The 14,490-nt window shown below is 44.3% G+C and overlaps 1 protein-coding gene across 1 annotated transcript in view; it reads right to left on the bottom strand.

Annotated features, from left to right (window-relative positions):
* TBC1D31 (TBC1 domain family member 31) overlaps nucleotides 1-14,271 on the bottom strand; it is a 38,401-nt gene extending 24,130 nt beyond the window's left edge. Inside the window, exons 1-7 of the mRNA XM_070942035.1 lie at nucleotides 14,195-14,271; nucleotides 12,602-12,748; nucleotides 11,713-11,828; nucleotides 10,551-10,729; nucleotides 8,296-8,447; nucleotides 5,076-5,235; nucleotides 2,344-2,544 (exon numbers count right to left, since the gene is read on the bottom strand). Coding sequence (XP_070798136.1) covers nucleotides 2,344-2,544; nucleotides 5,076-5,235; nucleotides 8,296-8,447; nucleotides 10,551-10,729; nucleotides 11,713-11,828; nucleotides 12,602-12,748; nucleotides 14,195-14,271 — 1,032 coding nt within the window. The remainder of the gene's footprint in view (nucleotides 1-2,343; nucleotides 2,545-5,075; nucleotides 5,236-8,295; nucleotides 8,448-10,550; nucleotides 10,730-11,712; nucleotides 11,829-12,601; nucleotides 12,749-14,194) is intronic.
* Nucleotides 14,272-14,490: the final 219 nt, after the last annotated feature.

Below are 14,490 nucleotides of genomic sequence, written 5' to 3' on the forward strand. Positions count from 1 at the left end.
CGGCACTGGCAACTGGCAAGTATCTGTGAAGGTTGCAGGGTCCCAGGGCCATTGGTTCATCATTTGTGACCTTTCCAGCAGGTTTCCAACAAGCAGTCAATGGGGGAAGCCAGATTCACTTAACAACTTTGTGGTTCACTTAACAGCTGTAGTGATTTGCTTAACCAGCATGGCAAAAAAGGTCATTAAAAATGGTTGCGACTTCTGCTTAGCAACAGAAATTCTGGTCCCCACTGGGATCTTATTAAGGTCTACCTGTAGACTAGCGTTTCTCAGTTGTGGCCACTTTCAACTCCCAGCAAGACTGGCTGGTTCACACATCTGAAAATTGCCAAGGTTGAGAAACATGGAACTAAGCTAAAATGAAGTTTGACTGTTTATAGTTAACTGAGTAGTGGGAGCCCAGATGCAGGAGAAGGAGGAGTGGCAGAACCTGGGGGACGGGGAGAGTGGGAGTTAAAAGAGAGATCAGCCTAGAATCCCTACATAGCCAGAAGCGAACTAAGTCCAACCGCTCTGGAATTCTGTTGACCCTTATCTAACTCCAAGCAGTTGCTAATTGTTAACTGAAAAGATTCCTGTGCATAGGTTTTTTAGTAATAAATCAGTTAATTAAGAGCCGCAGTGGTTAGAGTGCTACTTCTGCTGATCACCAGCTGCCAGCAGTTTGGCAGATCAAATCTCACTAGGCTCAAGGTTGACTCAGCCTTCCATCTTTCTGAGGTCGGTAATATGAGGACCCAGATTGTTGGGGGCAATAGGATGACTCTGTAAACTGCTTAGAGAGGGCTGTAAAAGCACTGTGAAGCAGTATATAAGTCTAAGTGCTATTGCTATTAATTTTTTTTTTTTTTTAATTTGATTTATATGCCGCCCTTCTCCGGAGACTCAGGGCGGCTTACAATGTGCTCAGCAATAGCCTTCATTCTTTTGTATATTTATACAAAGTCAGCTTATTGCCCCCACAAACTGGGTCCTCATTTAACCTACCTTAGAAAGGATGGAAGGCTGAGTCAACCTTGAGCCTTGGAGAGATTCGAACCAGCAGTAAATTGCAGGCAGCTGTGTTAATAACAGGGTGCTTTAAACCACTGTAGTACCAAGGCCCCTTGGACCTTAAGATATGGAGCTTATCTTTCATGCCCGACACCGGCCATTATATTACGAGGCAGCAGCACCAAACAGGCATTCACATTCAGTTGTGGTATAATTTATATATTCAGACATAGTATATGATATCCAACATAGGACTTGTATTTTTTTTAGCCTGGGTTTAAAGGTGTATGCCTTGTGTACCTCTCTCTTTATCTAGGACGTGCCAATTTTTTTCAACTTTCAATTTCCGAACAGAAGGGGTGCTCAAAAGTTGTGACATGCTTTGGGGATGGTAAAGATACTTTGGTTACTTTAATATAATTTCGATGTGCTTGGTAAGTAAACTACATTAATGTTTAAACATTTTGTTTGGTTCATTAATCAGGCCATACTGATGGGGATGGGTGACTGGATGCAAAAGCTCCTTTTGCTGATGGTTTCCTTTAATTCAGAAACAGGCATGGGAATTATATGCACTGTAATGACATGCACTGATAGATTTCACTGGAATGTTGTTCCTGAGCAGTCTGTCTGCACGTGCCAGCTAAATACTGTATAAGCCAACAGTGTGTGGTGGCAGCCAAAAAAGCCAACGCAATCCTAAACTGCATTAACAGAGGGATACAATCAAGATCAAGGGAGGTATTAATACCACTCTATAAAGCCCTAGTAAGACCACACCTAGAATACTGCATCCGGTTTTGGTCACTACACTATAAAAAAGAGGTTGAGACTCTAGAAAGAGAGCAGAGAAGAACAATGATGATGATTAGGGGACTGGAGACTAAAACATACAATGAACGGTTGCAAGAACTGGGCATGGCTAAGCTAGTGAAGAGAAGGACCAGGGGAGACATGATAGCAGTTCCAATATTTGAGGGGCTTCCACAGAGAGGATGGGGGTCAAGCTATTTTCCAAGGCACCCGAAGGCCAGACAAAGAATAATGGATGGAAATTGACGAAGGAGAGATTCAACCTAGAAATAAGGAGAAATTTTCTGACAGTGAGAACTATCAACCAATGTGACAGACGTTGCCTTCGGAAGTTGTGGGAGCTTCGTCACTGGAGGCTTTCAAGAAGAGATTGGACTGTCATTTGTCAGAAATGGCGTAGGGTCTCCTGCTTGGGCGGGGGTGGGGTGGACTAGATGACCTACAAGGTCCCTTCCAACTCTGTTAATCTGTATCTGCCCAGATCAATCACCTAAAGGAAGGAAGGGGTGTTTGGGGGTTTCCTCCAAGTCTAACCTTGTTGACCTCTTGGGTCAGAGCCTGGACGCTGTAAATGCTAAGGCTGCCGTTCTCCATCACAGCTGCAATGTACCTTCCAGAGGGGCTCACGGCAGCCATGCTGATGCCCTCTTCATGACTGCCAAGGTCAAACAGTAGCTTGCATGTATTGATGTTGATCAATCGCATGATATTATCTTGGCTCAGCACTCCAAGGACCTAGAGGGAAGGAGGGGGAAAAAGGGGAGGGGGGATTTAAAAGACAATTTGTTTGCATGTTTTAGTACACATGGTCCTCGACTTACAACAGTTCATTTAGTGACTGTTCAGAGTTACAACGGCAGTGGAAAAAAAGGGCTCATGTCCGTTTTTCACACTTACAACCGTTGGGGCGTCCCCATAGTCACACGATCAAAATTCAGAGGCTTGGCAACTGCTTCATATTTACGACCGTGGCTGTGTCCCAAGGTCATGTGATCCCCTTTTGCGACCAGCAATGGGGAAGCCAGATTCAGTTAACAACTGAGTTACTAATTTAAGAAATTAGATGATTCACTTAACAACCGTGGCAAGAAAAGTTTGCTGCAAAATGCAGCAAACTCACTTAACAAATGTTTCCCGTAGCAACATCAATTTTGGGCTCAATTGTGGTCGTAACATGAGGACTATCTGTAATTTTTGTTGTTGTTGTTGAAAACCCCAGGATTTACTGCAATCTGAGATCTTTAGAAATGCAGTTGGTCCTCAATGGACGACCGCAACTGAGCCCACAATTTCCATTGCCAAATGAGGCAGTCGTTAAGTGAGTTTTGCCTCATTTTATGACCTTTTTGGGCCACAACGGTTAAACAAATTGCTACAGTCGTTAAGTGAATCTGGCTTCTCTCATTGATGTTGCTTCTTGGAAGCTGGCTGTCAGGGTTCCAAGTAATACATCCATAATAAACAGAGCTCCGAGGCAAGTAGGGTCCTCAAAGAATTGGTTTATTGCACATTTCATATTGGGATAAGCTGGTGAAAACCGACTCTGAATATTTCTGCGGTTTTCACCTAATTAAAAGTAAGTTTCCCCCTTTTGCCAGTCAGTCAGTCACATGATCAAACCAAGGTCCTGTCCGGTTGCCAGGCGACATCGCTCCTCCTCTCCCCGACTACCTGTGGGAATGTCCTTGGTTCCCAGGAGAAAGCATTTTCTTTTGGCTACGAAACCCCTCTATCTCTATTCCCCCTTCGCTACCCCTCAGCTCCAGTGTGGCAACACTGAAGCCTCAAAATGGCCTCGGTCAGGTCAGCTTCAGGGTTGACACTAGCTGGGAGGGTTGCAAATGGTGACCACGGGGATGCTGCAACCGTCATTAAGTGTGAAAACCAGTCATAGGTCCATTTTTTCACTGCTGTTGTAACTTCGGTCACTAAATAAACGGTTGCAAGTCAAGGTCTATCATGCGACATGCATCTGATGAAAAAGAATACCTTTCGAGGTTTTTGGCTGCAGCTTTCAACAGACTTAGGCTGATTCATACAACATACAGACTTGCAACGGGGGAAGTCAAATAAACTTAGGCCCGAATCAATCCTCAACAAAATATTATTTTTTTTAAATAATGAAATAATTATTTCAATACTATTAAGTATTATTTATTCATTGTATATGGAGGGAATCTTGGAAGAAGTCCATGTGGCACCCGCATACTTGTCCTTCTCCATAAGCCAGTGTTTCTCAACCTTGGAAGCTTGAAGATGGGTGGACTTCAACTCCCAGAATCCCCCAACCAGCACTGCTGGCTGGGGGATTCTGGGAGTTGAAGTCCACCCATCTTCAAGCTTCCAAGGTTGAGAAACACTGCCCTAAGCAATTCATATATTTTAAAATGCTGAAAGAAAGATATGGGGCACCAACCCGTTGCCCACCAAACCAAAAATGTAAATATTCCCTTGATGATCTCCAGCAAGTAGAAACTCTCCTGAACAGTCAAAAGCTACATTCAAAAGAACCGTATTGTCTTGGAATGATCAAGACGAAATCATACAATTCGGTGTAACTCTTTTGACAATCGCCTCTCCTAGCAAAGGAGATTCCAGTCCCAATTGTGATCTTAGATAATTATGAGACTACCTGCATAATAGCAATAGCACTTAAGACTTACCTATTTTTCGGACTATAAGACGCACTCCCCCCCGCCCAAAAAAAATGTGGGTGGAAATGTCTGTGCGTCTTATAGACCAAGTAACGGGACCGTTTATGGCCTGCAAAGTGCTTCTGGGGGCCGGGGAGGGCGAAAACAGGATGCGCGGATCAAGAGTGGGTTCTACTTACCTTTACTACCGGTTTGCAACGGAAGCATTCGCACGCGCTTCTGCGCAGATCACCAAATGTGATGTCAGGGCCGGTGGGCGGAGCCTCCCGTTTTTACTACCAGTTCTCAAGAACCAGACAGAACGGGGAGCAACCCACCACTGGCGCGGAGACCAAAAACTATTTTTCTTTTCTTCTTTTCCTCTTCGAAATCTAGGTGCATCTTATAGTCCAAAAATATACGGTATATACTGCTTCACACTGCTTTGCAGCCCTCTCTAAGCGGTTTACAGAATCAGCCTATTGCCCCAACAATCTGGGACCTCATGCTAAATCTTAAACCTGGATCAGAAAGGGAGCTGGAGTAAGGTGGAATAAAGTATTGTATAGAATAATACCCATTCAATGGCTATCTGATTTTGATCAATAGTCTGCTTCAGCTTCTGTCACTCACCTGATTAGAGCCCCCATCAAAACTATCAGAAAGAAACTCCAGGTGGCGAATGGCTCGCACTTTAGTTGGCATTTGGATAATTCGTAGCAGCTGCTTAGACTCCAAGCACCATAGGTGAAGGTGATTTGATTTGCCTCCCGCTGCCAGGACGCGGCCATCTCTAAAAATCCCATACAAGACAACGGGCATTAATCTACTCATCTTCATGGCAGCTTATGTCTCAAGCTCAGTTTACTCTCACAGCACTCAAGTATATTGCAAAGGACTGCTCGGTCCGGATAAGGAATCAGATCTCTGGTTTCAAGATGGTATAAATCAAGTGATTCCTTATCTGGATTTAACAATCTCTGTGTTGTGTCCCGCCAGCGGCCAGCGGAGCTGGCAGCAGAGTCAAGACAGTGAGGAGGTTGGGGAGGAACTTGGGCCAGTCCTGGGGGCTGGTGAAAGCTCGGACGAGGGTTCTGCATCAGAGGCAGAGAGGAGGCCAAGGCCATCTGTGCTGCCTCCGAGTCTCCGGAGCCTCCAGAGTCTGATATCAGTGAGGCAGAAGAACAGTGGGAGCCTGTTCCCAGTGTGCGCATGCACAGAGCTGCCAGAAGACAAGAACAATTAAGAAAACGGGGTCGACTTGGGAGTAAGGCTTGGAGATGATTGGCCCCTCCCATAAGACATAAAAGAGGAGCGAACGGGATGTGAGTTTTTGCAGGAAGCAATTATTTCAACTTTTCTTTGAAAAGTTCTGCTTGACCATGCCTAGTCTGGCCTTGCCCTGCGTTTGGCAATTAGTTCTCTGGCAGCATTCCAAGGGAGATAAGATGGGTGTTTATAAACATTTCCCTGAAAGACTGTTTGTGAAGCCTTACGGACTGTGAATGACAATAATTCACAGCCGTGTAAATAAAAGAGGTTTTGCCGGGACTAAGATTGTGCTTAGGTGAGAACACTGGTTGGGACACTCCAAGGAACACCATGGCAATAAAATCATCATCACTCACCACGATTAATTGAACATTCTGCAAATAGACTTATGTACGTGGACACTACTTACCATTGAGCTTGGGGAGATTTATTCCAAGGTTCAATGGGTTTAAACTTCAGTAGGCAACCTGCTACTCTTTGCCAGGCACTTCGAATGATCATTTTTGCTTTCTTGGAGGGTCACTCAGATCTGGAAAAACTGTAGTCTAAAGCAGGGGTCCCCAACTCCCGGGCCGTGGACCAACACCGGGTTGCGGCATGCCAGAAACCAGGCCATGCAAACAAGGGAAGCCCCATCCAAGGGATGCAGGCAGCATGCAAAACCACACCCCCTCCAGTCCATGGAACAATGTCTCTCCACACAACTGGTTCCTGGTGCCCAAAAGGTTGGGGGCCGATGGTCTCTAAACCCTCAGCATCCCCCAACCTTTTGAGCACCAGGGACCAGTTCCGTGGAGAGATGTTAGGAACCAGAGGGGGCATGGTTCGTGTGCTGCCTGCATCCTGCGGATAGGACTTTGCTAGCTTGCGTGGACCAGTTTCTGGCATGCCGCAGTCCAGTGCCTGTCCACGGACCGGGGCTTGGAGACTCCTGGTTTAAAGTATCTAGAAAGCTTCTAAACTAACTTCTAGCATAGAGGCAACTGGGCATTGGCTGTAGCTCACTCACAGCCACAAAGTTTGCATACCAAAATGCCAGGATCTATACTCTGTTATCTCCAGGAAGGGATGAAAATCTGTGCCTGAATCCCCCAAAGCTACCAGCTACCAGCTGATGAATAGAGGGAACTCAGGCAGAAAGAGCACAATGTCTTACAACCCATGTCTTCTGTTTTCAGAGGCTGTTGAAAGTTATAAATAGAGCTGGGAAGTCATGACCTCAAACCATCTAAGTGCCCTTGAGGTCCTTTTTCTGATTCCTGATGCCCTCTAAGATCACGTTGCACAAATTATTATGTGCAACCTTTCCCTTCCTCTTCCTTTTAGCACAAATAGTAATGCAACGTGGCGTACAGTAATAATCTAGTGCATCTACAGGTAGTCCTCAACTTACAACCGTTTGTTTCATGACCGTTCAAAGTTAAAACGACACTGAAAAAAGTGATGTATGATGGTTTTCACACTTACAACCAATGGCAGCATCCCCCAGGATTAAAATATGGACACAATATGGGAACTGGCATGTATTTCTGAAGGTTGCAGTGTCCCAGGGTCACCTGATCCATTTTTTCGACATTCGGATAAGCAAAGTCCATGGGGAAACCGAATTCACTTAACAACGGTGTTACTTATTTAACAACTGCAACGATTCCCTTTAACAAACGTGGCAAGAAAAGCCATAAAGTGGGACAAAGCTCACTTAACAAATGCCTGACTTAGCAACATAAATTGTGGGCTCAATTGTGGTCGTACGTTGAGGGCTACCTGTATTTTACAGCTCCTTTCAGTTATCATTTCAGCATTTTAATTGCATTGCATTGTTCCTCTGCAGGACTAAGCCGTGCATTTAGTAATCTGCATGACAGTTCCAAAGGTGCATTTTCAGGAGGCAACTGAACTTTCTTGTTTTTTCTTTTGAAGACGTTTCGCTTCTCATCCAAGAAGCTTCTTCAGCTTTGACTGGATGGTGGAGAATGGAAGGATTTATATTCCTTGCAGACAGCTGGTTATTTGCATCGTTTTAGAGGGTCGTTGAAGCACTTGGAGGTTTATCAGTGTCCTCAGGGTTTGGGATGAACACCCTTTGAATGGTGTGGGAATAAGGAATGGATTTCCAGAGGAAAAAAATGTAGTCTACAAGAACCAGAAGCACTAGTCAGGTGGCCCTGAGGACACAGATAAACCTCCAAGTACTTCAACGACCCTCTAAAACAGTGTTTCTCAACCTTGGTAGCTTGAAGATGGGTGGACTTCAACTCCCAGAATCCCCCAGCTTCCAAGGTTGAGAAACACTGCTCTAAAAGGATGCAAATGACCAGCTTATCTGCAAGGAATATAAATCCTTCCATTCCCCACGGTCCTGTCACAGCTGAAGAAGCTTCCTGGATGAGAAGTGAAACGTCTTCAAAACAAAAAACAAGGAAGTCCAGTTGCCACCTGAAAAAGCACCTTTGGGACAACCATGACCTCCTGGATGACTGAGAATCTCTACAGAATCTGCAACACAGCCTGGACTTCAGCTAAAACTAAATCCAGAGAGGATGAGGTAGGAGATTTGCACGCTTATAAAGACCATGCCTACCGGGTAATGGCGAAGACCTTGTAGTGCAACGAAGACCCTTCGATGGGCGATGGTAGCTGGTACTTGCAATGAAGAGTATCAAAGTCCCACGCAAAGACCGAGTTATCTTTGAAGCAGCTGAGAATGGTGTTACTTAGAGGAAGAAAGAATACCTGAAGGCACAGGGAAAACAAGCACACGGAAGAGATGTTTGAAAAGGAGCAGCTTTTTCTCTTCAGAGCGAGCACAGGAAGTCCTCGACCTATGACCATAATCGAGCCCAAAATTTCTGTTGTTCAGTGAAACATTTGTTTTGCCCTATTTTCTTGCCACAGTTGTTAAGTGAATCAATGAGGTTGATAAGTTAGGAACCTAGTTTCTAAGTGAGTCTTCCCCACTGGCTTTGCTTGTCAGAAGGTCGCATGATCCTGGGACAGAGCAAAGGTCATAAATATGAACCAGTTGCCTGGCGTCTGAATTTTGATCACATGACCAAGGGGATGCTGTGAAGGTCGTAACTATGAAACACGGTTGTCAGTCACATTTTTCAGTGCCGTTGTAACTTTGAACAGTCATAAACAAACTGTTATAAATTGAGGACTACCTGTATTATGAGCTGTGGTGGCGCAGTGGTTAGAATGCAGCATTGCAGGCTAACTCTGCTGACTTGCCAAGAGCTTTGGTAGTACAGTGGTCTAAGGCACCCTGTTATTAAGCTGGTTATTAAGACCAGCTGCCTGCAATTACTACAGGTTCGAATCTTGCCAAGGCTCAAGGTTGACTCAGCCTTCCATCCTTTCTAAGGTAGGTTAATTGAGGACCCAGTTGTGGGGGCAATAAGCTGACTTTGTATAAATATACAAAAGGATGAAGGCTATTGCTTAACGCACTGTAAGCCGCCCTGAGTCTCCGGAGAAGGGCGGCATATAAATCAAATTAAAAAAAAAATAAAATTGCCAGCAGTTTGGCAGTTCGAATCTCAGCGGCTCAAGGTTGACTCTGGAACTAAGGAGAACTTCCCTGACAGTAAGATACAATTAATCAATGGAACAGCTTGCCTCCAGAAGTTGTGGATGCTCCAACGCTGGAGGTTTTTTATAAAGAGATTGGACAGCCGTTTGTATGAAATGGTATAGGGTTTCCTGCCTAAGCAGGGGGTTGGACTAGAAGACCTCCAAGGTCCCTTCCAACTGTTCTTCTGTTAAATCTGTTCCATCCTCCCAAGTTAATTGGAGCTTCAGAAAGCATTGATTAGGGCTGTGTTTATTGGCTTTGAGAACGCCTTGCGAATGTAGCAGGGCTCTCTGATGGGATCAGAAATAGGTCTCATGTTGAGCGTGACAAAGACTCCCCTCTTAGCTTCACAGACCAAATCAGGTGGCACTGATTTGCTGAGTTGATAGAGAAGACAGCATTTTTTTCTTCTCTATTTTTATCTCCATTCCATTGCAAATGCATTGCAATTGTTTTTAATAGTGAAACCTCTCCCTCCCCCAGATAATTGTGATTGGTTCCTAGACTGGTCCCCTCACCTTTTGCTGGGGTCTAATGCAGGGGTGAAATGCTACTGGTTCGGGCCGGTTCGCCCGAACCAGTAGTAAAAAAAACACTACAAAAAGTAAAAAAAAAAAAGTTCCAATGATTGCGCAGCACAGCTGACTGTCGCACAGCTGAATTGTCGGAACTTTTTTAAAAAACTTTTTGTCAGCTGTGCGACAATTAGCTGTCCCGCGTGATATATATTCGCTAGAAAGCAAGAAATCTAGCGAATCTAAATCGCGCGGCACAGCTGTTTCCCCCCCCCTCGCTGTTCTATTTATTTTTGCAGACTCAGAAAAGCCTTCTTACCGCCTGCGGTGCACATGCGTGTTAAGCGTGCATACGCGCACGAAGCAAATCAGTAACAGACTTCAGAGCATTTCACCCCTGGTCTAATGCCCCTAATATTCAGAGACTAATCAGGAAGCAGAAATCCATTCTGGGCCCAAATCATCAGTGTTAAATCAGTTCATTAGCAACAGCCAAACTAAGACAATTTATAACAGGAGAGCAGCTGCCAGACAAATGCATGGTAACGATTAAGAAATGGGGCCTTCAACATCTAACGGTGAGATCCAGGGGTCAAAGTGGATGTAAACCAAGGAGAAAGTTTCCTTCCATAAAGTTGGCTTTACTGTGATTCCCCACTGGGAGCTGACAAAAAATGGAAAACGGCCAAAGGCTTCAAGAGACCAGATGATTAATCTGGCAATGGAGGGACTATCTCCAAAATTCACCTTCTGGATCCCCACAGAATGGCGGACGTTCAGTTTCCTTTTGCGCTGGAACGTGTCCAGATCCCAAAGCTGGGCTGTATCTGTAGAGCACGTGATGGCGTATCTGCCAGAGCCGTGAACTGAGATGGAAGAAACCGAAGAGTCATGTCCTCTCATCCAGCTAACAAGTTCTTTGGTTGCTGTAGAAGTAAGATTGGGAAAGGTCAAAATTAACCCAGAAAGAACCAGGAGACTTTAAAAGATTTCAAACTCGAAAGAAATGTGACTTCAGAGGAGATTGTGCCAACCTCTCTAGAAATGGCCCAGTGCTGATTTGACCATTGCAGAAGTCTTCTAAGGCTGGAATAGAACAGTTGGAACTAGAAATAGGGAAATATATTTTGTTCCTTCTTTGGACCTCAGGCTTCTGTTCTGCACAAACCTAAGTGGTTTTGCTCAAACTTAGGGAGATCATTTCTACCAGTAGGTTTTGTACCATTTTAGATGAATGAGTTTCGTAAGGTCAAAATAACTGCTTCAAATTTGAAATATTCTGCACGCCATTATATTATATATTATACTGTATTATATACTATATTATATATAGTATATATTATATACTACAGCAGTGTAATATAATGCAGTATTTTTTCAAACTTGGCGTAAATTGTGTGGATTTCAAGTCCCAGCATTCCAACTGGGAAATTCTGGGGGTTTGTTCCAGTGGTGAAATCTAAAATTTGTTACTACCGGTTCTGTGGGTGTGGCTTGGTGGTGGGTAATGTGACTGGGTAGGTGTGGCCAATTTTTTTTTTTTTACTTTTAAAACCATTTTTTCTACAACCTCTTCAACCCAGCTGAGTTGCCTGATCGGTAGAAAATTTTAAAAAACCCTCTGACGATCAGGCAACTCAGCTTGGATCATCAGAGCCATTTAAAAGAAAAAAAGCCTCTGATGATCGCGTGGCTCAGCTGGGCATGGGGGGGGCAGGGATTTTTGTTACCGGTTCTCCGAACCACCCGCCTCCATCGCTACTGGATCGGGCGATCCGGTCCGAACCGGAAGCATTTCAACCCTGGTTTGTTCACTATGAAATTATGAAGTCTATCAGGAATTATAGGAGATGTTGTTCCCAGCACCCTTGAGAAGCTGTCTACTATGGACTGGAAATTCTTAAATTACCTGTGTCAAAGCATTTGATGGAATAATCAGCCAAAGCCACAAGGAATTCTGTTTTCCTGCGAAGAGTGAAAGCCAGAGCAGTGCAAGCTTGTCCTGTTCGTTGAACCAGGTTGAACCTATTGAGACAAGCCAAAATTATTCCGGCAGACCATAAAATGTCATTTACAGCAGCTGTCAAGTCAAGCAATATGTGAATGTTTCATAGACTCCTTACACACTAACAGATAACCATGATAACGCTAAAAGAGAGTAATTTAACCAAAGGACTCAGCATATTCTAAAACACGCCAGATCTTGTTTACTTGCATTTATGTATATCTCTCTGTATATGTGTGTTTATATCTATCTCTGTTTCTATACTGTATATCTTTCTTTTTATCTATAAATTGTTAAACAGTCTGACGGCCTTGAAATGGGGGAAGTAAAATACATTTAGGCCATAATCAATCCTCACCAAATATTATTTTATTAATAGCAATAGCACTTAGACTTATATACCGCTTCATAGTGCTTTACAGCCCGCTCTAAACTGTTTACAGAGTCAGCATATGGCCCCCAGCAAACTGGATCTTCATTTTACCGACCTCGGAAGGATGGAAGGCTGATTCAACCTTGAGCCTGGTGAGATTCGATCTGCCAAACTGCTGGCAGCTGGTGATCAGCAGAAGTAGTCTGCAGTACTGCACTCTAACCACTGCGCCACTGAGGCTCTTCAGTAATGAAATACTGTATTATTCCAATATTATTAATACATTTTTATTTATTGTGTACATGGAGAGAATCTTGGAAAAAGCCCACATGGCACTAGCATACTTGTACTTCTACCTAAGCAATTTATACATTTTAAGCACGCATAAACAAAATGATGAAAGAAACATGGAGTACCAACCTGTTGCCCACCAAATCAAAAACATAAATATTCCCCTGATGATCTCCAGCAAGTAGATACTCTCCTGAACAGTCAAAAGCCACATTCAAAAAACGTATTGTCTTGGAATGATACCCTGTGGTAGTATGAATAATATTTACTATGATTCTGGAAAGAAAGCACAATGAAGTTAATATAAGGAGAACTGTAGGAGAAAAGGAATTATGTCAGAATAGGGAGAAAGTCTGCTATAAAGTAAAAGGGGAAAAAAAAACCCCAAGAGGGAGAGAATGGCTGGCCTTGCATATTTTTGGCAGTTATCTTACACACTGCTTACTTCCCTGACTGGGATGAGATGAACCCATGTTATGCGGATAAAACCCTCAACCAAAAAAAGAGGAGCCCATCCCTGTGACAGAGTTTCAATGAGGCACATCCCTATCAAATAAATCCACTCCAAATGATACATCTTATTTTTTATGGGTGTTGTAACAGATTCTCCTGGGACAGAATGCATACCTACCTACCTACCTCTCCCCCATCTGATGTCAACCACTTTTTGCAAAGGGATAAGGACTTTTAATCTGGAGTGGTTCCTTCTTATCAATTCTAGATGAGAAACTCTACTTAGCACAGTAAGTATATTTTAAGGCAGTTGCACCATGTCCATCCTCTCTGTGCATTCAGCAATTTTCCAAGATTCTTACTTTTTTAAGGCAGTTGCCCCATGCCCATCCTCTCTGTGCATTCAGCAATTTTCCAAGATTCTCACTTTTTTAAGGCAGTTGCACCATGCCCATCCTCTCTGTGCATTCAGCAATTTTCCAAGATTCTCACTTTTTTAAGGCAGTTGCCCCATGCCCATCCTCTCTGTGCATTCAGTAATTTTCCAAGATTCTCACTTTTTTAAGGCAGTTGCACCATGCCCATCCTCTGCGCATTCAGCAATTTTCCAAGATTCTCACTTTTTAAGGCAGTTGCCCCATGCCCATCCTCTCTGTGCATTCAGTAATTTTCCAAGATTCTCACTTTTTTAAGGCAGTTGCACCATGCCCATCCTCTCTGTGCATTCAGCAATTTTCCAAGATTCTCACTTTTTTAAGGCAGTTGCCCCATGCCCATCCTCTCTGTGCATTCAGCAATTTTCCAAGATTCTCACTTTTTAAGGCAGTTGCACCATGCCCATCCTCTCTGTGCATTCAGCAATTTTCCAAGATTCTCACTTTTTAAGGCAGTTGCCCCATGCCCATCCTCTGTGCATTCAGCAATTTTCCAAGATTCTATTTTGATCAGCATAAAAGCAAGGGGGCATTGATTGACCCCTTTTCATTGTATCACCTGTGTACCACCCACCCACCCACACCTCCCCTCCAAAAAGTGCTCTCTCTTTTCCCCTTGTTTGGGGGTGGGATGGGGGGCCTGATGGCAGTTGGAATCCAGCTCTTTTAGGTGGGCCGTGGGCTAATGGAACGCCTGCGAGCAGAACACGATGAAAAAGCATCGCTCTTGCTTGGAAACAGATAGACTATCCCTGAAGATGGAAGCTCCACGGTTGAACAGCTGCAAAAAGAAAAAAAAATGCAACCAAGGGATGTTGCGTCTACGGAAAGTTACCCCTGCTGTGTTGCCGGGGAGGGTCTGCGGTGCCAGATTTTGCCTTGTTCCCTGTTGCCCAGATCCGAGCTCTGCATCCCGGCGGGAAAGGAAACAGCGCCGCCGCCTCACTCAGCCGCCGGACTGAATCCACCCCAACGGCCGCTTCTCCTGCCAGACCGCTCTGACTTAGGAAGATACCAACGCATCATCCTATTGGGGGGGGATAGGAAAGGAACGCCTCCCCTTAGGCGTGGGCTGAGGAAGGCAGAGGCAGGAGACTTTCCCCTTCTTGTGTGTGGAGCATTCCAAGCAAA

The sequence above is a fragment of the Pituophis catenifer genome, unplaced genomic scaffold (genome assembly GCF_029215685.1).
Source record: "Pituophis catenifer annectens isolate HBS135680 unplaced genomic scaffold, rPitCat1.0.hap2 SCAF_3, whole genome shotgun sequence".
Lineage (NCBI taxonomy): Eukaryota > Metazoa > Chordata > Lepidosauria > Squamata > Colubridae > Pituophis > Pituophis catenifer.